The sequence below is a fragment of the Mesoplodon mirus genome (assembly GCF_964341445.2).
Source record: "Mesoplodon mirus genome assembly, chromosome: 3".
NCBI classification, from domain to species: Eukaryota; Metazoa; Chordata; class Mammalia; order Artiodactyla; family Ziphiidae; genus Mesoplodon; species Mesoplodon mirus.
In genome coordinates, this window is record NC_138978.1 from 23843284 (window position 1) to 23862769 (window position 19486).

Here is a 19486-nt window from a genome sequence, read left to right on the forward strand (position 1 = left end):
TGTCTTCTAGACCCTTCCTAAGATGCAGCTGTTACCACCTGGAGATTCTGAATCCTGCCTCTAGGTACTTGGCAGGATAGGTTAACAGTATTCTTGGAACCACCACACACCAGTCTTGCAAATACCCTCTTTCCATGGACAGGAGAATTTAACTTAAGATAAGTGCTGCCAGTCCCCATTCTTCCTTCATTCCGTCTCCTTTCTGAGTGTCTGCTTGGGAAAGTAGCTCTTATCAAACACAAGAGGGCTCATCATTTTGCTGTTTTTTCAAATCCTAAGTAAAGTGGATTTTTTGCAGTGTTTCACGGTCCATATGACTTAAATTTAAGGTTTTTTGTTTGTTTTTTTTTTGCGGTACGCGGGCCTCTTACTGCTGTGGCCTCTCCCATTGTGGAGCACAGGCTCCGGACGTGCAGGCTTAGCGGCCGTGGCCCACGGGCCCACCCACTCTGCGGCATGTGGGATCTTCCCGGACCGGGGTGCGAACCCGTGTCCCCTGCATCGGCAGGCGGACTCCCAACCACTGCGCCACCAGGGAAGCCCAAATTTAAGGTTTTAAAAATGTTCTCTATAATAAATTCAAACAATAACAGACGTATATAAAGTAAAAAGAGATAGTATTTCCTTCTTATCCAACCTTCCAGAGGTAATCACCATTAATAGAATGGTGTATGCCTTTCTAGATTTTGTTCTTTGTTTATATATACATGTATTCACATGTGTGAGTGAGTGTGTGTGTGTATTTTCCACACTGTATTTTTTCTGAAACGTGCTTTTTTCATTTAATATTACATCTTAGACATCTTTCCAAGCCCATGCATTTAGATTTATCTTTATTAAAAACAGTTGCATAGGGGGCTTCCCTGGTGGTGCAGTGGTTAGGAATCCGCCTGCCAATGCAGGGGACACGGGTTCGAGCCTTGGGCTGGGAAGATCCCACATGCCGCGGAGCAACTAAGCCCATGTGCCACAACTACTGAGCCCATGTGCCACAACTACTGAAGCCCGCGTGCCTAGAGCCTGTGCTCTGCAACAAGAGAAGCCACCGCAATGAGAGGCCCGCGCACCACAACTAGAGAAAAGCCTGTGCACAGCAACGAAGACCCAGTGCAGCCAAAAATAAATAAATAAACTTATTTTAAAAAAAAATAAAACAGTTGCATAGTATTTCATCAAATTGCAGAGTCATAGGGTGTATCCATTTTAAAAACAAGATGTTTTAAGTGAAGGACAACACACATTCTGGCGGGTGCATCTGGTTTTAGGCTGCAACTAAATGGCTTTGGGCAAATTTTTCATCTCTGAGCCTCAGTTTCCTTATCTATAAAGTGAGGATAGAAGTACCTAATGTAGTTGTGAGGATTGAAACCATTCATTAATTTATCAAGCATTTGCTGAGGGCCTTCTACATACCAGGTAGTATTGGCTAATGTATTTGATGGTGTTCTGTAAACTGGGAAGCTTTATGTAAGAAAGTTCACCATGAGAATAATCCAAAAAGAGATGTGGACTTATCTTTGTCTCTTCCCCACTCACCTTAGCGATGTCTCTGAGTCTCTGCTGGATAAGTGCCTTTATACCAACCACTCTCCTCATCCTGACATCTTGATACGGACTTCTGGGGAAGTGAGGCTCAGCGACTTCCTCCTCTGGCAGGTAGGTCGTTTCCAACCATTGTTCTGTTTGTGTCGAAACTGAAAACTGTGACTGCACCCACAAAACAGATTGGAGGGTCAGCTAAAATCCAGAGAAATGTCTCCAGGCTGTGCCTGGGTAACTTTTGCTATCCCTTCCTCATCTGTCCCTGGCTTTGTGAGCCTGTGTAGTTCTTGCTGTCTAAAGTGCCCAGGGGAAAAATCAAGGCTATCCAGCTGTGGTGAAAGCTTTACTCGTACCTCTCTTCAGGGAACTGGACTTCTGCCTTAGGTCTCTGAGCATAAGCTCCTGCCCTGGTAACCTGCCATGTCACCCAGCACCTCTGGGCTAGAACCTCGCCTTGCATTTACTAATTTCTCACCTTTAGACTAAAGGGCTGCATCTACACAAGCACAGGCCACAGGAGATATAAACTGTATGCAAACTCTTTCTTCAGGGCCTGCCATTGCCTATCAGCTCAGTTATCCCAGTGTAGGTAGTTCTCTAAAAGCCCATATCCAAATAAGTTTGTCTTTGCTTGAAAATCTCCATCATCTGTTAAGTTGGCCCCTGGGTAGCACTTGGCTGGGGGAAATCTTGTTCAAGGAGAGGCTGAAGGGAGAAACTCGGCTTGGAAGCAATTCACATGGTAAAGTTCTGGAAATTTTAATGGACCATAGTCTTAAGAGTGAACTAAGAAGATTTAGCTACTGAAGATACTTTTAGTCTTTGGCTATATTGAAAGCAGTATAATGTGCAGCTTATGGTTTTATGGCCCATTCTGCTGGTCAGATTATGTCTGGAGGGTTTACTTCTGGGCACTGGGTTTTGAGAGATTGCACTGGTAAACTAGAGGACTTAGCAGAAGAGGCCAACCTGGATGGCAAGGAGTCTAAAGCTCATGTCCTATAAGGCAGGGGTCCCCAACCCCTGGGCCACGGACCACTACCACCAGCCTGCGGCCTGTTAGGAACTGGGCTGCACAGCAGGAGGTGAGCAGCGGGCGAGCAAGCGAAGCTTCATCTGCCGCTCCCCATCGCTCGCATTCCTGCCTGAACCATCCATCCATCCCCCCACCCGACCCTGTCCATGGAAAAATTGTCTTCCATGAAACCGGTCCCTGGCACCTAAAAGGTTGGGGACCGCTGCTATGAGGAATGAGTGAAGAATAATGGTCTGGAAAAGAGAAGAATGGTGATAGTTTATTCTCTTGGGAAAAAAATATTGAGTTCCTCCTTTGTGCTGGAAATATGGCAGTAACCAAGTTAGAAATAATCCCTACTATCATTTATTTATTTATTTATTTACTTACTTACTTATTTATGGCTGCGTTGGGTCTTCGTTGCTGTGCGTGGGCTTTCTCTAGTTGCCGCGAGCCGGGGGTACTCTTTGTTGCCGTGCGTGGGCTTCTCATTGTGGTGGCTTCTCTTGTTGCGGAACACGGGCTCTAGGCGCGCGGGCTTCAGTAGCTGTGGCTAGAAGGCTCTAGAGCGCAGGCTCGGTAGTTGTGGCGCATGGGCTTAGTTGCTCTGAGGCATGTGGGATCTTTCCGGACCAGGGCCCGAACCTGTGTCTCCTGCATTGGCAGGCGGATTCTTAACCACTGCGCCACCAGGGAAGCCCAACCCCTACTATCTTAAAACTTACAGTTTGTTGGAAAAGACAAACTGAACAAGTAATTACAACCTTGGGAACAGATAACAGGCAGTTCTAAGCTAGCCTTCAAATATTTGAAAGAATGTCAGTTTGAAGAAGAAATAAAGTTGTTCCAGAGAAACGACCTGAGACCTTGGTAGGTGACATTGGTTTAACTTAATGAGCTATCTGACAGCTAAAGTTATCCCCCTTGAGGCACTGAATTCCTCACCACTAAAGGTGTCAAGCAGTGGCTGTCAAGAATGTTCCAAAAGGGAGTCTTATATCAGTGATTATTGTTAAAAGTTCACCCAGCTCTGTGCTCTGCTTTATGTATGTTATCTTGTTAAATTTTCACAGTACCTTAAAAACTAGTTATTCTCATTACCCAGTTTTACAGTTGAGGACACTGAGGCCCAGAGAAGTTAAGCAACTTACCTAAGGTCAAATAGATGGTAAACGGTGGAGCCAGAATTCAAAGCCAGGCAGTCAGGCCCCAGAGCCCATGCTCTTAACCATTGTCCCATACTCTGCTACTTAAAAATAACAATGGCAGCTACCATTTGTTCATTGCTAACTTTTATCAGACACTGTGTCTCCCAGATGACCTCTAAGGGCCAAGAGCCAGTAACATAATCTAGATGTTATTTCATAGTCCTAAAATTGGCTTAGAAAAATCCTGGTGGAAATGTTGATCTAGTCTCGCTTTAGTTCTGCCTTGCTACAGGCAGGTGATTTTACTGCCTCAGATGACCCGTCCCCCTATTAGTGAGTGAATCCGGGCTGGCGGCAGCAGCTGCAGCTCAGAATGCCTGTCCAACCTCCTCTCTGGGTGTGATCAGCCTGCTCTTTCTTTGGAGCCTGACCAAGGATGTGTTCCAGTAACATGTTATTAAACCATACTCTCTTCCTTCCCCACCTTTCCCAGACCTCCCACTCCTGCTTGGTGTTCCAGCCTGTTCTGTGGCCAGAATACACATTTTGGAACCTCTGTGAGGCCATCCTGCAGTTCCAGATGAACCATAGCATGCTTCAGGTAAGAGTTCAGGGCTGGCCTGACTGGATGGAATGGAAGAAAAGGTTAGCGTTGATTGACCACCCACGGCTATATATGTCAGGCACTTGCTAATAATCATGTTAATGATAATGATGAGTAGCTACCACTTACTGAGTATTTACTATGTGTCAGGCACTGTGAACAGTTTATATGCACTATCTCATTCAATGTTCCCAAGAACCCAATGAGGTAGGTATTATTAGCCCCATTTGTGCAAACGAGTAAATCAAAATTATTTAGCTAAGGACACATAACCAATAAAAGACGGAACTGGGATTCAAGTTATAAATCTTTAATCTCTTTACTGTGGAAACCCAGAAAAGGCTTCTCAGAGAGATTGGCCATTACTCCCTGAAGGAATTAGCCTAATAAAAGATTGTAGAAGTGGAAGTATACAAAATCCAAGATGCTTCCAGAGGGATTAAAAATGAAATAGCACTGTCTTTCTGTTGTATGAAAGTGTGTTCTACCAAGACTTGAAGTTCTGCTTTCAGTTTTGATCACCAGATCTTGAAACAGGTTTCATTAGGAGGCAGAGTCACCTACGTCTGATTAGGACTCTTAATAACAATGGCAGTGTGTGTGGTGGTGGCAGCTAACGTATTGAGGGTCTACTAAGGCACTTTGGTGTTTTCATGTAAGTTTTCTTATTTAACCCTTCCAGCAATCCAGCAGGCTTGGCATCCTCGTTTTTCAGATATGGCAACAGAGGGGCAGGGTAACTGTCCCAGGGTCACAGAATTTTAAACCCAAAGCTGGTGCTGCTTCTTGAGTCTGGAGAGATAATGGCCAGGAGGAAATAATGATATAAGTCAGGGCTTTTCGGTCCTCTTGGCATCGCAGACTCCTTGGAGAAGCTAACGAAAGCCGTAGACCATCTCCCTAGAAAAATTGCAAAGATCACTCTAACACATGGCATTTTGCATAGAATTACATTAATCCCTTTAACACATAAACTGCTTCTGGGGGTTCACATAACTCCTAAAATCTTTCCATGAATCCCAAGTCCAGAACTCCTGGAATAAGTCAATCAAATCATGAAGGTTTGGTCATGTGCTTGATCATTTAGTCTCAGACTATGAGGAAATTGAAAAACGAAGTTGAGTTCAAGTAAAAGGAAAAACAGCAAAGTCTCAATTATCCACTGTCAGAGAGGAATGAATATCAGATTTTTCCACATGACCAAGTCTCCCTTTAAGAACTGAAACTTTTTTTAATCCTATTTTGATAGAAAACTTTCTGAAACAGGTCTTGTGCATAATTCATTAACACCTTCTGTATACCAGACACTTGCTAGTAATGATGATGATTAGAATAATCACATTCTAATGATGCTGATAACGATAATTTTGTTAGTAACTGCCGTCTTGAAGGACTTCACTGTGCAGGATGGCCTTGAAGGGTGGGACTCTTTCTCTAAGCTAGATTGTCCCAAAATACTTGGCTTTGGGATTTCTTGTATATGGTCAATGGCTAATTTTGACAGCATCCCTTCTTCCCTTCTCTTCCTATTTCCAGTTTTAAATCAGCTACAGGCAAGGAAACCAGGCAACCAAGCTTGTTAGAGTTATGTTTGTAAAGTGAGAGTAAACTGGCCTTGCATGAAGCCCAGAGGATCTTGGTGCACGAGCTTTTGTGTATGGATATTCTTGTCTCTAAGTTGGCTGCTCAGAAGTCTTTTAGTAATTTCAGGTTTCTCAGATACTTTCCCACATGGCTATCAGAGGAATTACCTCAAGTTTCACTCATTTCATAAATGTCTTATTACTGAGTACCTGGTCTGAGTCAGGCACTATGTTAGTATTAGGCACAAGAGAGTCAAGCAGTTAGTTGGCCAGACAAGATCCCTGCCTTCATGGAGCTTATATTTTTACTTGAGGAGACAGATAATAAGTAAACAAGTATATACAATAATTTCAGATTGTAATAAGGCAATGAAGAAAATAGGGTGATATGCTAGAAAGTAATGAAGAGAGCAGGAGGTGCTGAATAAAGCAGTCAAGGAAGGCCTCTCTAAGGAGGTCTTTTTTAAGCCATTATATTAGAGATGAGAGATAGCCAGATGGGTAAAAATCCAGGGGGAAAGAATTATTCTCTGCAGAGGGAGCAGCACGGGCAAGGATACTAAAGTTATAAAGTTTAGGTCTTGGAAGAACAAAGAAAGAGGCCAGCACACATGAGGGAGAAGGATGTGGGATGAGGCTGGCTAGGAGTCAGGCCTCTGATCACTGAGGGCCTTGTAGGCCATGATGACACATCTGAAGACTTTTGATCAGGGGAGTGACAGGATCTGATTTACATTTTGTAAAAATCACTCAGGATTTTCAGAGGGCAGGAGTCAGAGACCAAACTCCTACAGTAGTCCAGGTGGGAGAATGTGCCTCAAGGTGGGGTTGCAGCTGTAGAGAAGGGGAGAGCTGAGTGGACTGAGATGGAGGAAAAACAAAAGTTATAACAGAAACAAATGAAACTAAGTTGATAATATAACCCCCAGAGAAAGGGATTAATTCCAGTTACCTGAACATAGTTCTCTGACTATACATTTTTAGTAGGATATATTCTAAGGATAATACAAACTGGAAAACTAACTTAAACATTACTTAGGAGGTTTATTAGTGGTAATGTTGATGATGTAACTGTGAAACTCTCTTATGCATCTTGTAGGATAAAACAAATGAGTACAAATGTTAATGTTATTAGGAACCAAAACATTTAGGTTTTGGCCTGGGCAGCTGGGTAGATGGCTCTGCTGTTTCCTAGGATGGGGTGGAACGTGTTTGAGGACAGCCATTAAGAGTTTCATTTGGTACCTAAGAATCATAATTTCAAACATTTATTGAGTTCTTACGTGTCAGGCATCCTTTTACTTATATTCTATGTAGTTCTATAAGGTAGATACTATTATTAATTGCCCCCATTTTTAGAGTGAGGAAACCAAAGTAATAACAGATATTGACTGCCCTGAACCATTTTTCAGCAGACCTCATAGAGGTTTTGGCCAGATTCCCTCTACCCAGCAGCCCTCAAACTCTGTTTCTAGAAATCTTAGCACCTCAGCAGAAGCACTAAGCGTACAATCCAGACTGACAACATCCTGGCCAGTTTGGCCTCAGACCAGAGAGCTGATCTTTCTAATATCTCCCTTGTATGTATCCTGTATCATCACCAAATTGGACTCTTCACAGTTCCTTGTTCCCATACCCTTTGGTATTCTGCCTCCACATCTGTGTTCTTGACCCATCTCCCAAATTCCCATTGTTAAATTCTGAGCTGCTCTGTCTCTAAGCCCAGCCCAGTATGTCCCCATTCCCTGCAGGAAGCCAGGGCAGGGAGTTGGGTTCTTGATCTATAGTAGCTCACTGGGATGAGGGCAGCTGATGGATGCTAATGGAAACAGGGACTCAGCTACAAATTGTTGGAGGCTAGACCTTGGTATCTGAAGGGACCGTGGCAGTTTCCAGGTGGTCACCCATCAGTCTTAGAGAATGGGGGCTGGCAAATGGAAGAAATCTCGACTATGACACAGTAGGACAGATAGAAAATGAGGGCAAGGAAGATCCTCAGAATATGAGGCCACAAGCTGCATGGATGGTAGGTCCATGGGGGGATCTTTGACAGAGATGAGGAATAAGTGTTCGGTCTACTTAATCTGTAATGATATAGAGGGAGAATATACATATTCCCACTAAACTTCCTTTGATGCATTTGTCAGAGGTTAAACGCCAGGGTGGAACAATCAACCATTTTATTTCTGCTGCTCTTTAGGTAGTCACTATCTTCTTAAGAGAAGTTAAAAACTTCCGCTATTGTCTCAGACATTTCTGACTTTGAGTCATGGCGCTGCCTTCTAGCTGTGTGACTGACTGGGCAATTACTTAACCCTTCAGAGAATCACTTTTCTCATCTGTAAAATGAGAGGAGTAATGATAATAATAATACCTGCCTCACAGATGTGTGATAAGTCTTCAGTAAGCTAATACACTAAAAGCGCTGGAACAGAGTTCATTTTCAGAGACTGGTGGCCAATATCGTTCACAATGTGTGTGTCTGGGCTCTTCAGACTTCATCTGTCTCCAGAAAAACCACAGACACTTAGCACCCCGCTCATCCCATCACCAGTACCGTTCCCTTAGCAGGGAGACTCTGGGTGCTCGTCAAAACATCATGTTTCCAGCAAGAGGTACTGTCTCTAACAACCCTCAGAAATGCACCCCCCATGCTACTGACCTGGGCATATTGATTGTGGCAAATGGGGACTTATGGGAAGACTTGTCATTAGCTAGTGAATGTTTTGAAACCCAAGACCTGCATCCTCTCCATGCCCCAGTGAGGTCAGAGGACTTGAGGGTTTATATACTGGAGGGGCTATTACATCTTGTTCCCTAATTCTGCTGAGGAGGGAACAAGAGCAGAGAGGCTTAATGCCCAGGAGAGATTTATATTAATAGGTTAGGGCCCCATTTCTCAAAACGAGCTCCTTGGAGCCCTTACACCATAAGGTCTGCATAAGAAGTGTCTAAGGTAATTATTAACGCCCTCTCCCCTGATTGGTCATTATACAGGGAGAGTAGACAGTATGGTCAGGGAGAGAGAAATTGACTATTAGGACTTCCACTAGCCTAGATTTTCAGAGGCTGAGTACCTGAGAAGAACTTACAACACCTTTGAGATAGGGCGGTAGATCCAGACCATGTGGAGGTTGCACAGAGGTGCCCAGATGCAGGCCACTGGTTCCCCACTCCACCCCTAGAAAGTACAGCTTATCCAGAGGCACGAAACACATTTTCCAATGATCTTTCAAGAAGTTATCTTAGGGCTTCCCTGGTGGTGCAGTGGTTGAGAGTCCGCCTGCCGATGCAGGGGATGCGGGTTCGTGCCCCGGTCTGGGAAGATCCCACATGCCGTGGAGTGGCTAGGCCCGTGAGTCATGGCCACTGAGCCTGCACATCCAGAGCCTGTGCTCCGCAATGGGAGAGGCCACAACAGTGAGAGGCCCGCGTACCGCAAAAAAAAAAAAAAAGTTATCTTAGTGGAGAAACCAAGGGAACTTCAACCCACTGTGTGACCTAGGCCAAGCCCCTCCCCACCTCAGCCTTGGTGTCCTTGTCTGTGCAATGAGAAGGCTAGAGCTGATGGTCTTTACGAGCTCCCCTGACTCTGTCATCCTAACAGTGAATCGCTGATTCCTGGCAAATTAGGGGCCAGGGTCTGCTTGGCTTCAGCCTCCCTGCTCAGCACTCAGTCTAGGGCTGCCATTTGGAAAAAGCCTGAGCCTCATGGAGCAATTTTAACCAGCTCCGCATTTCCTCTTTCTGTGGCTCGGTGCCCTCATCGTTCCTGTTCAGCCAGGACTTAGCCTACTTAGTCCTAGCCACAAGCAGTGGTGACAGAAGAAGGGCTAACTGTTAATAGCCAGGCACCAGATTGGGCATTCATTATCTCATGTTCCCTCAAACCACCCAGTGACATGGACACTGTCGTCCCCATTTTGCAGATGAAGAAATAGGCTTGGAGAGGTGAGGGAGTCCTCTGGACAGAAACTTCTGAAACCCCAGTATTCCAGGCAGACTCACACTGGCCTGATCACGCTCTTTGATTTCCTGAGTCTTTGCCCATTATTCCCCCGCCTGATATTCTCCTCCCCCCATACACTCTACCTTTATCTGAATCTTCCCCATTGGTTAAAGCTCAGCTCAGATTCTGCCTGACCATGAGATTTCACTGCCCCCTTGACCTTCATCAACCACACTTTCTTTCCTCTGAACTGCATGGCCCTTTCTCTTAACTCCATGATGATCCTTACCACATCCCACCTTGTATTATGGTATTTGGGTACATCTCTGTGTCCTCCTCAGCCTGTAAGCACATGGATTGCAGTGACTACGTCCTGTGCATTTCCGTACCCCCAATAAAGTCTTGTATGTAGGACCCAGGGTTCCTCCTGACTAAGGCCAGGAAGAAGCCCTTCTAACAAGATGAAGACCCTTAGCAGCAACTTTTTAAGCTTGTTTTAGTCTTCATGGCTCCACATGGGAGTTCATTATCATAGCAGAAGAGTACCCTTGAATGCCTTGGATCATTCAACAGCCTGGAGGGGGGATTTTCCAGATTTTTCATTTGTCATCTTTATTCATGCAGTAAGTCTTTATTGCTGAGAGACCCTAGCAAATCGCTTCCCTACTCTGAACCTCCACGTCTGTCTCCAGCAGATAGAAAGTACCTCCATAACTCTTTTGGGAGGGTCAAGTGAGACTGCAGATGAAGTGCTTGTGTACATGTAAGATATTCCTTAAAGGATTAAAACAAAGCAATCCAGGTGTTCACAGGCTGAGTAGGACACAGACAGGTACCCAGATACCACAGTACAAGGTAGAATGTGGTAAGGGTCACAAAGGGTATAGGATACCAAATCGGCAGCAAAAGGGGAGTTTCTCACACATGGAATAGGTTTGGCAGGAGGGACTCTGGTGCTAAGGTTCTGCAGCCTGTTAGAGTGGCAGGAGCAGAGAGCATCAGTGAGGCACAGCAAGGCCTTGGTTCTGCTCCAGAAGGGTTTTCTCCTTCTGTGCCAGGAGCATCCTCCTTGTCCTCCTGGGATCATACAGTCAGTGTACTGAGCATTTCACATGTACAGGGTGCCCCAAGTGCCAGAAAGGAAAAGCCACAGTCTCTGTCCTCTAGGAGTTTATGGTTTGTCTGAAGATACACACAGGGTATGAGAAGTGCTGCCAAGGAATATAATCACTTACCTGGTGTCAGAACTGGTTCCAGGAGCCTGAGGGCTCCACTGAGCCTTCAAGGGTTCATTTTTCTAACAGAAAATGTGGACTATGGACACTAATGCCTATTCTAGAGGCAGGATGAAGTAAGTGGCTTAAGAAAGCTGAAACTGCTTCTCATAATATTCACAGGAGGGTCATTTGCTGGGCAAGTCAGCCTGGTCTCCATATGAGAGGCAGTTCTGGATCCAGACTCTGAAAGATAACTTTAGGGAGTTGGGAGGATGGCACCCTTAGAGTGACCTGGGAAACCAAAGAAATGACCCACTGATGTGCCCCAGGCAGGAATAGAACCTTCCTTGCATCAGAGTAATAACTTGTAAAATTGCTGTTTCTGTTTGAGAGCCTGCTAATATGCTGGAGGGGTTTTGCATATTTTATCTCTAATCCTTAAAACCACTCTTCAAGGTAGGCACAACGCCCCGCTTTACAGATGAAGAAGTGAGGTTAGGAGAGGATTTGCCCAAAGCCATAAAGCTAGGTGGTGGGGGAACCAGAAGTCACACCCACATTTGCCTTGTTCCCTTCCAAGTGCAAACTTGAGAAGAATTTCAAGAAATATAGAAACTCCCACCCAAAACAAACCAAGATGGATCCAGAACTGCTACTGCCCTGCCTATACGACATGGGCACCACCCATTGCACACCTACTCCCAAACCTTTCCAAATCTGCTACAGACTTCCCACTGTTCCACTTAACGTGGCCCGTCCTGTGCCCCACCCTTACCTCCTCCATCCCAATTCCACCCACGCCTAAAAATGATCTCCCCACCCCAATCCCCACTTTTCTCTAGCAGAAGGCCCGAGACATGTATGCAGAGGACCGGAAGAGGCAGCAGCTGGAGAGGGACCAGGCTGCAGTGACAGAACAGCTGCTGCAAGAGGGGCTCCAGGCCAGTGGGGACGCCCAGCTCCGACGGACACGCTTGCACAAACTCTCAGCCAGACGAGAAGAGCGGGTCCAAGGCTTCCTGCAGGCCTTGGAACTCAAGCGGGCTGACTGGCTGGCACGTCTGGGCACTGCATCAGCCTGAGTGAGGCTGGCCTCCTGCCACTTTGCCCTGCCCTCTGCCTCCAGGGCCCCACTCCCCTTGCTTTTCTTGGTGAAAGGTACCTCCCTCCTGATGATGAATTGTGTTTCCTTTGCTTGGCAAGGGAGCCCCAGAGGCCAGGTTTGCTGGCCATAGATATCTTTGGGCTGCCTGGGACAGTGCCCCTGGCGAGGGTTGAGGGTGAGAGTCTCTCACAAGTACACTAAACCCAAACTCTGATCCAGGTCAAACTCTGATCACAAATAGATTCAGAGAGCAGAGGGCCCCAGCTCTTCCATCTTTGCCACCTCTACCTGTACTTCTAGGTGCACTTTCTTTTTCCACCAGCACATCCTTCAACACAAAGAATTTCGGGGAAGAGTTCTCCCCAAAACCTTAGCCCTTTACCCATCCATCTTAGTCTTCACAAAAGATGTGGACCCACCTTGGATCTGCTGGTAAATAGCTAGTAGGCAGCCAGCGTTATTTAGGCAAGGAAGGGGAGGGAGAGACAGAAAGGAAATTTGCCCATCTGCTGCTCCTCCCCCTTGGCTCTCCACCTGGGATTTGCTATTGAGTCTCTACCCCCTCCCACCACCCAGTGCTGACTGCTCACTGAAAGCAGCGACCCCAGTGGCGCGCGGAAGCCAGGCGGGTGATTACAATCCAATTACCTATTGTCGACTCAGCCCACACAAGCTTTTCTCCTCCTCTTGCAGGGCATGGGGCCAGCCTCCACTCCCCAGTGAGACCGGTCCCCTCCATGGCTACAGGGTAACAGAAGACCTATAGGCCCTGGTGAATCTAATCCAGCACAGGCCACCTTCCCTGGATCACATCAGGACCAAGAGCACAGAAACAAGCACTTCTCCCAACTGACTGCCTCCTGCCCTCAGCATCTCGGACTCTGCTTCCCACCTCTACAGCCTTTGAGGCTTTTCTCAGCTTTTGACCTGTCCCTCTAAGTAGACCGTGAGATGATTTATTCCCAGCATGGCAGAGTCTCAGCTTGTGAGGGCCAAGGTTGCCCAGCAGGGAGAAGAGGGCCGAGTCAAGGGCCGTGTCCTTTTCCTTACCTCTCCCTGCCAGGCCTCGCTGCAGAGCTGCTGAGAGGATTAGTGCCTTTGAAGAGCTGTCTGAGCAGCTCTGTGCTTCAGGTGCCCCAGAGCAGCAAGCACCAGCGGGTAATACCAACCAAAGGCTACTCTGTTTAGTCTTCCCGTTTTACTTTCTGCATACTGTTTCCCAGCACCTCCCTCTAGGGGAGAGGTAGGATCTTGCAAGCAGTGTTAAGAGCATATTCTTTAAAACCTCTAACTTCCCTATACTCCAGTCTCCTCCCCTTTCTGTGCCTGGATACCTGGCACAAGAGACCCTTTGGCCATCATCCCTGCTCCCAGAATCAAACATAAATGCCCGGCACTGCGATTGAGAAGCCAATCAATGCGCCCTTTGGCAAGTCCCCCCCTCACACACCTGGCACTCCCCACTACCAATCCCTGGCACAGGGTTCCCAGAGAGCAGGTGCTGTACATTTTCCAGCTTTACAAGGGGGCTGTTGACAGCCTTAATTAGGGAGGCATGAATTATGTGGCTATAATGCAGAGCCCTACAATTAAGGCGGGAATGAGGGGCTGGAGGCAGCAAACGGAATCTGCCCTGTGAGCATGGTTGTTGAGTCCTGTCTCCTTTCTGGATCTGACTTTCCCTACTATGATTGGGGTACAGCAGAGGTGATTAATAGGGCTGGTATCTTTGGCCTGAGGTCCTGTATTCTGGGAAATGTACACAGTGGGGAGGGGTGAAGAGTGGCTGCCTCAGGAGGCAGTGTAAGGGGTGGAAAGAAGAGGCGGAGGGATCGCTGCTGCTCAGGAACAGGGGCTGCAAATAGTTGATATGAACTCGCAGTGATTGCTTTCTACCGGTGTGATTTGTACAAACCAGCTCAACCCTTGCCTCAAGAAATTAGGTGAGACCTTTTTAAATGTCCTCCCACCTGTGAGCCAACCCCCCCAGTTGAGGATATTTATCGTGTTGCGTTCTCTCGGGTGTCAAATAGAATTTTTAAAATTCTTTCTTAGATGTAAAACTTGTTTGCGAGCAGTGCAACAGAAGATTATGTTTTGCTGCAGCAATTGTCTACCTCCCTCAGGTGCACTTGGCTACCTCCAGGATCCCTAGCTTTGGGGGCGGGGGGGGAGCCACTGGAAGAGCCCTTTTTCCATCGCAACACCTGTACCTCTACTTGTTTCCTAATGCCCGGACGCTTTCCTCCACCCTCCTTTTCCCTCGCGCAAGTGAAAGGAAGCCAGCCAGCCTGCCAGTGTGGAAGGAGGGATTTCGCCAGTTGCGTCTGCAGCGCCCAGGGTTGGTGGCTGCATCGGGTGGGGGCAGCTGAGCTTCATGTCTCCGAAGCGGGTAAAGCTTAGAGGGAGGGGAGTGCTAGCAGGCCTTATTGGCGGCCACTCTCCGTCATTCGGTGGCGGGGTTCTGAGGTCCAGGAATACAAGGACCTAGGAGAGCCAGCCACCCGACAGGCTTTGGGGGGGCTTCGTTGGTGTTTGGGGAGGCGGCTGAGCAACGGGTGCTGAAAGGACAGCTCCTACCTGCCCCACTGCACCCGAAAGGCACCTCTGCGTGTAAAGTCTCCCCCTGGAACCCCCACCCCACCTCGAGTGGACCGCCTTCCAGGTGATGTGCCCGAGAGGCGTCCTCCGAGTGGCAGCCTGGAAGGATGCACGTCTGGCTGCGCCGAGCTGGCTTCCCCGCTCTTTCCCCACTTCAGCGTCAGCCTTGGCCCTGGGAACTGCAGCCTGTGCCTCCAAGCCGCGCGCTTCCTCCCGCCTCCGGCGGAGAAGGGCAGTGCGGCCAGGCCTAGCAAACCCTTCTTCTGGGGCCCCCAGCGGGAACAGGAAGGAAAGCGGCTGAGATGCGCCCTAAGTGTCGCATGGCTTGGAGAAGTGGGTAGCTCGGTTGCATAAGGTGGAAGGAACTTGGTAGTTTGGAAAAGCCAGCTCTTGGCGGGAGCCGAAGCCCAAAGCCCGCCGAGTTGCACCACCCTCCCTCATTTATTGCCCTCGACGCGCGCCTCCCCCACTGCGCCCCCACCCCCTAGGCGCGCCGCCGTCTCGCGCGCCCTCCCCCCCATACCCCCCTCCTCACTCCCTCCAGAGGAGGTGAGTTTAAACCCCGCCCACGTGACCCCAGCTGGGCCAATGAGCGGCGGCGGGAGGTGAAATCCGGTTCTAACCGGTCCGGGGCTCCCAGCGCTATAAAAACTTTATAAACCCCCCGGAGCCCGAGCAGTGTGAAGAAGAGGCGAGAGCGACCCTTGGACTGGCCAAAGCCGCGCGCCACTGCATCCCCGTGTCCAGCGCCTACGTCCCGCCGCCGTCGCCACCATGCCCAAGAGAAAGGTACGTGGCGCGAGGGCCCCAGGCGCTGGGCCGCCGCCGCCGCCACCACAGCCACCACCACCACCACCAATGCAGCAGCCGCCGCCGCTTCCCCGGCTTTGGGAAGCGCGAATCAGCGGCGAGCTGGAGCAGGCTCAGCCCCCCGGCGCGGTAGCTCGAGGCGGTGTCAGGCGGCCCCGGGCTAACCCTGCGCGGCTTGGCTGCCCGCGGGCGCCAGAGGCCATATTGGAGGAGCGGCGGCCGCGGCGGGAGGAGCCATGTTGGCGGCTGTTTATCCCGCTCCCCTTGGGCTCGACGTGCCCGCCCCGCGCCCCCTCCCCCCATCGCTAGCCCCCCCCACCTTCCCCGCGGGCGGGCAATTCAAACCCGAAAGGGCGGGAAGGCGGCATTCGGGGTTGGCGGGCGGGGGAACGCGCTGCCGCCAAAAAAAACGCCGCCGTGAGGGGGCGGGGCCCTCTTCCCTGGGGGCGGGACTTCGCAGTGTGGCCCCACCTCCACCGCGCGCCGCCCACGGCCCCCGCGCACGAGACTCGCCCCGGTGCGCGCCGCTGCCGCCCACGAGTTCCCCCGGCTGCGTGCTCCTCCCGTCTCCCGCCCTCGACGGCTGCCATGGTAACGGCGCTCGGGCCCCGCCTCCGGAGGGGTTTGTTTGCTCCTTGTGCAGCTGTTGCTTCTGCCTGGCGCGGCGGCGCGGGCTGCGCTCCGCGCGCCTCGCTCCAGCTTTGCGCGCGCTTCGCGGGGCCCCGCCGTCCTTGCGCGTTATGAGCCAGACCGGCTGTGAGGCTGACACATAACAGCGTTCCTAGAGCTTTCTGAGTACTTCGGGGATTTGCATAGGAGCTGGGGATGCTACAAACAGGATTTGTATGTCCTAGGAAAGTTGTGTACAAGATTCCCTTCGATTTTTTTCTCCCCCTTTAGGACTTCGTTAAGTTTACTGAATCATTAAGAACTGCTTCAGAAGCTGCAACTTTCTTAGCTTTTGCTTGTTTTTTATAGGCTGAAGGGGATGCTAAAGGAGATAAAACCAAGGTGAAGGATGAAGTAAGTCTAATTCTCACTGCTTTTGGAGTCTCGCAAAGCCTTGGGCTCCTTTAGTGGTAATTAACCCATATTCATAGTCCTGAATTTGCCTCAGTAAGCTCTCTTTACTTCCTATAGTCTAGAACAATTTAGCTTCAAAACTTTTTTGTGTATAAGTGGTTCAACTGTCTTATTTGTAATTTTCTTTATTTTTTTTTAAATAGCCACAGAGAAGATCTGCAAGGTTATCTGCTGTAAGTGTGTCTGCTTTAAATTTTCATATTATTCCCTGAAACTAAAAAGCATTGAAAAACGGTTCCCTTTGCTTCCCATGAATTACGGGCAGTGGCTGGTATTGAATGACTTACTCTGCTATGGACTCTTGCCCATTTGGAATTTGCTGGTTCTGAAATTGTGATGGCTGTAGCCAAAGTGGGACACTTCCGAGTGTTACTTGAGTGGGTTTCTGAAGATATGAAGTTCTAATGGAAAGCCCGCCACAAACTTTACAAAGTAGGAGAAACTTCTCTGCCAGTGGTGCTGTGGTTTGGTTGTGGGTTGTTTGCTTTGGTCCATTGTACTAATGTTCTCTGCTTCCCTTTTCTCCCCCAAATAAAAGAAACCTGCTCCTCCAAAGCCAGAGCCCAAGCCTAAAAAGGCCCCTGCAAAGGTGAGTAGGACGGTGAGACAAACATGCATCTAGGATTTACGTAAAAGCCTGAACAGTTTCCCATGTTGCTGACAACATGCTGTATAACAACTTCATCTGTTGACACAGAGTTGAGTTTTGACAGAGTTAATAGGACTGGTCCTTAACCAAGAACTCTGTCTTCAATTTACAGAAAACTGTACACTTGGGTATTAAACAAGTGTAAGTGTTTAAGCTGTCTTGTTCTATTATTTACACTCAGATAAAGAATTCCATGTATTGAAGACCACAGTTTGGCCTTGTTTTTATGAATGGGGGAGGGTATATGGTTTATGTGTGTATCTTATATTTGATAAACAACCCTGCTTTGTGCAGAGCCTTGTAGACTTGTATCCCGATGATATGAAATGAGGAGAAACAGCTTTTTTCCCCCATCCCCCCATTTTAGAAGGGAGAGAAGGTACCCAAAGGGAAAAAGGGGAAAGCTGATGCTGGCAAGGATGGGAATAACCCTGCAGAAAACGGAGATGCCAAAACAGACCAGGTACAACTATTTTCACTTTATGTTAAGTCTGCCCATTCAATCAGTTAATGATCCCAAAAGCTTTTATGGCCTTTTTCTTAGATCTGTATCACTCCAAGTGTGCCTTTTAGTCTGGAGTTTGCTTGTGTTTTTTTTCTGTGAGTTTAATCTGGATTCTTGAAGTCTCTGCCGTCCAATAAAGAGAGCTGTGGTATGAGCCTTGTCCTGTCGTTAGGTGTTGCACTCATGCTACACCATGGTTTTCAAGTTGGGAATAACCTCAGATCTTGTAATACTGGTGTGCCCCCTACCCCAGTTTTACAGTAAGGTCCAGAGGGGAGGTGACTTAGCAAAGTTACCTGCCAAGTCATTTTCAAAAGAAGTACTGAGTCTCAGTGTCAAAGTACCTAAAACCTGAACTTTGGCCTGGGAGCAAAGAAGTGCTATAAATGAAATACGAATGAAGAGTTTCCACATCTACATATTGTATTCATCTGTCTGTTTTTCTTTTAGGCACAGAAAGCTGAAGGTGCTGGAGATGCCAAGTGAAGTGTGCATTTTTGATAACTGTGTACTTCTGGTGACTGTACAGTTTGAAATACTATTTTTTATCAAGTTTTATAAAAATGCAGAATTTTGTTTTACTTTTTTTTTTTTTAAGCTATGTTGTTAGCATACAGAACACTTCATTGTTGTTTTTTGGGGGAAGAGCACATGTCACTAATAGATTGTCTCTGAAGCTGGATTGAACATGGGAAAAAAAAAACCTTTCCCGTCTGGTTTTGAGAGACTTCCTCTTGGTTCCCAGGAAGGAGGGGTTCCTTGATATTGACACACAGTAGCCACCTTGGCACAAATGCCTTGTGGTGTGGAGAAACGAAAATTAGTTTTTACGTCCTCTTCTCCCTCTCCACCTTCAGCATAGACTTGACTCCCTTAACCCAGAGACCTGTTGGAACCTGACCCCCCAAAATTGGTTACCAGTATGTCAGGCAATCTGGACTTTGCATTGTCACCATTGAGATGGCGTCCCTCAAAAGAGCAGTGGTTCCTTTTTTAGATTGTGGATCTTCAGATTGATACTTTGGCCATTTTCATTTCCATTTCCTGAAAGTCAGGGTCGGCTTGTGAAAAGTTGTTAAACAACATACTAAATGTGAAATGTCAACCCTCACTCTAAACTTTCCCTGTTCAGAGCATCACATGAAGACTTAATGGGGTTTTATAGTGGCTTTCTGATTTTGGTAGTCCATTGCAAAAGGGAGTTTGAAAGTTGTTGTATACTGTTAACGATTGTCTGCCCATGTCCTGCCTGAAATACCATGATTGTTTATGAAAAGTATCTTTAATAAAGCTGGATACAGTTTGACTTGGAATGCTGCCTCTAATCTTTTCCCAGGAGTGGGGGAGCCTGGTTTCTCCAAGTCTCTTGGGACAGGATGCATTCTGGTGTGAGGTGTAGAGGTTCCATGTACAGTCAGTCCTTATGGTCCATCTGTAGAACACAGTGCTACGTGGACTTGGGAAAGATCCCAGGAGTAGACAGGTGGTAAGAGGCTGGGAGCAGAGAAGTGGTTTCTGTATTTGGTTATGTAGCACTACCTGAAGTGTATTTTTAAATGCAGGTATTTGGTAGATCTGAGGTTTGGGCCTGGCAGCTGATAGTAAAAGAGCCTTTCCCCTTCATTCACATTTAAGATCTCTGTAAAATTAGCAAGTTAATAGATATGGCTATATA

General features: G+C 47.8%; 2 protein-coding genes across 4 annotated transcripts in view; both read left to right on the forward strand.

Moving 5' to 3' along the window:
• The window catches only part of DHDDS (dehydrodolichyl diphosphate synthase subunit), a 28167-nt gene extending 13955 nt beyond the window's left edge, over positions 1 to 14212 (forward strand). For 2 of the 3 annotated variants that reach the window (XM_082615641.1, XM_082615642.1), the window contains exons 7-9: positions 1542 to 1656; positions 4199 to 4306; positions 11901 to 14212. In XM_082615641.1, coding sequence (XP_082471767.1) covers positions 1542 to 1656; positions 4199 to 4306; positions 11901 to 12140 — 463 coding nt within the window. In that variant the 3' untranslated portion in view covers positions 12141 to 14212. The remainder of the gene's footprint in view (positions 1 to 1541; positions 1657 to 4198; positions 4307 to 11900) is intronic. The other variant, XM_082615643.1, reaches the window with a different exon arrangement.
• A 1138-nt stretch (positions 14213 to 15350) lies between these two features.
• On the forward strand, positions 15351 to 19124 carry HMGN2 (high mobility group nucleosomal binding domain 2). The gene is made up of 6 exons (XM_082615644.1): positions 15351 to 15553; positions 16553 to 16597; positions 16801 to 16830; positions 17196 to 17246; positions 17674 to 17769; positions 18262 to 19124. Exons 1-6 carry the CDS (start codon positions 15539 to 15541, stop codon positions 18295 to 18297), a joined length of 273 nt encoding a protein of 90 aa, XP_082471770.1. The 5' UTR covers positions 15351 to 15538; the 3' UTR covers positions 18298 to 19124.
• Positions 19125 to 19486: the final 362 nt, after the last annotated feature.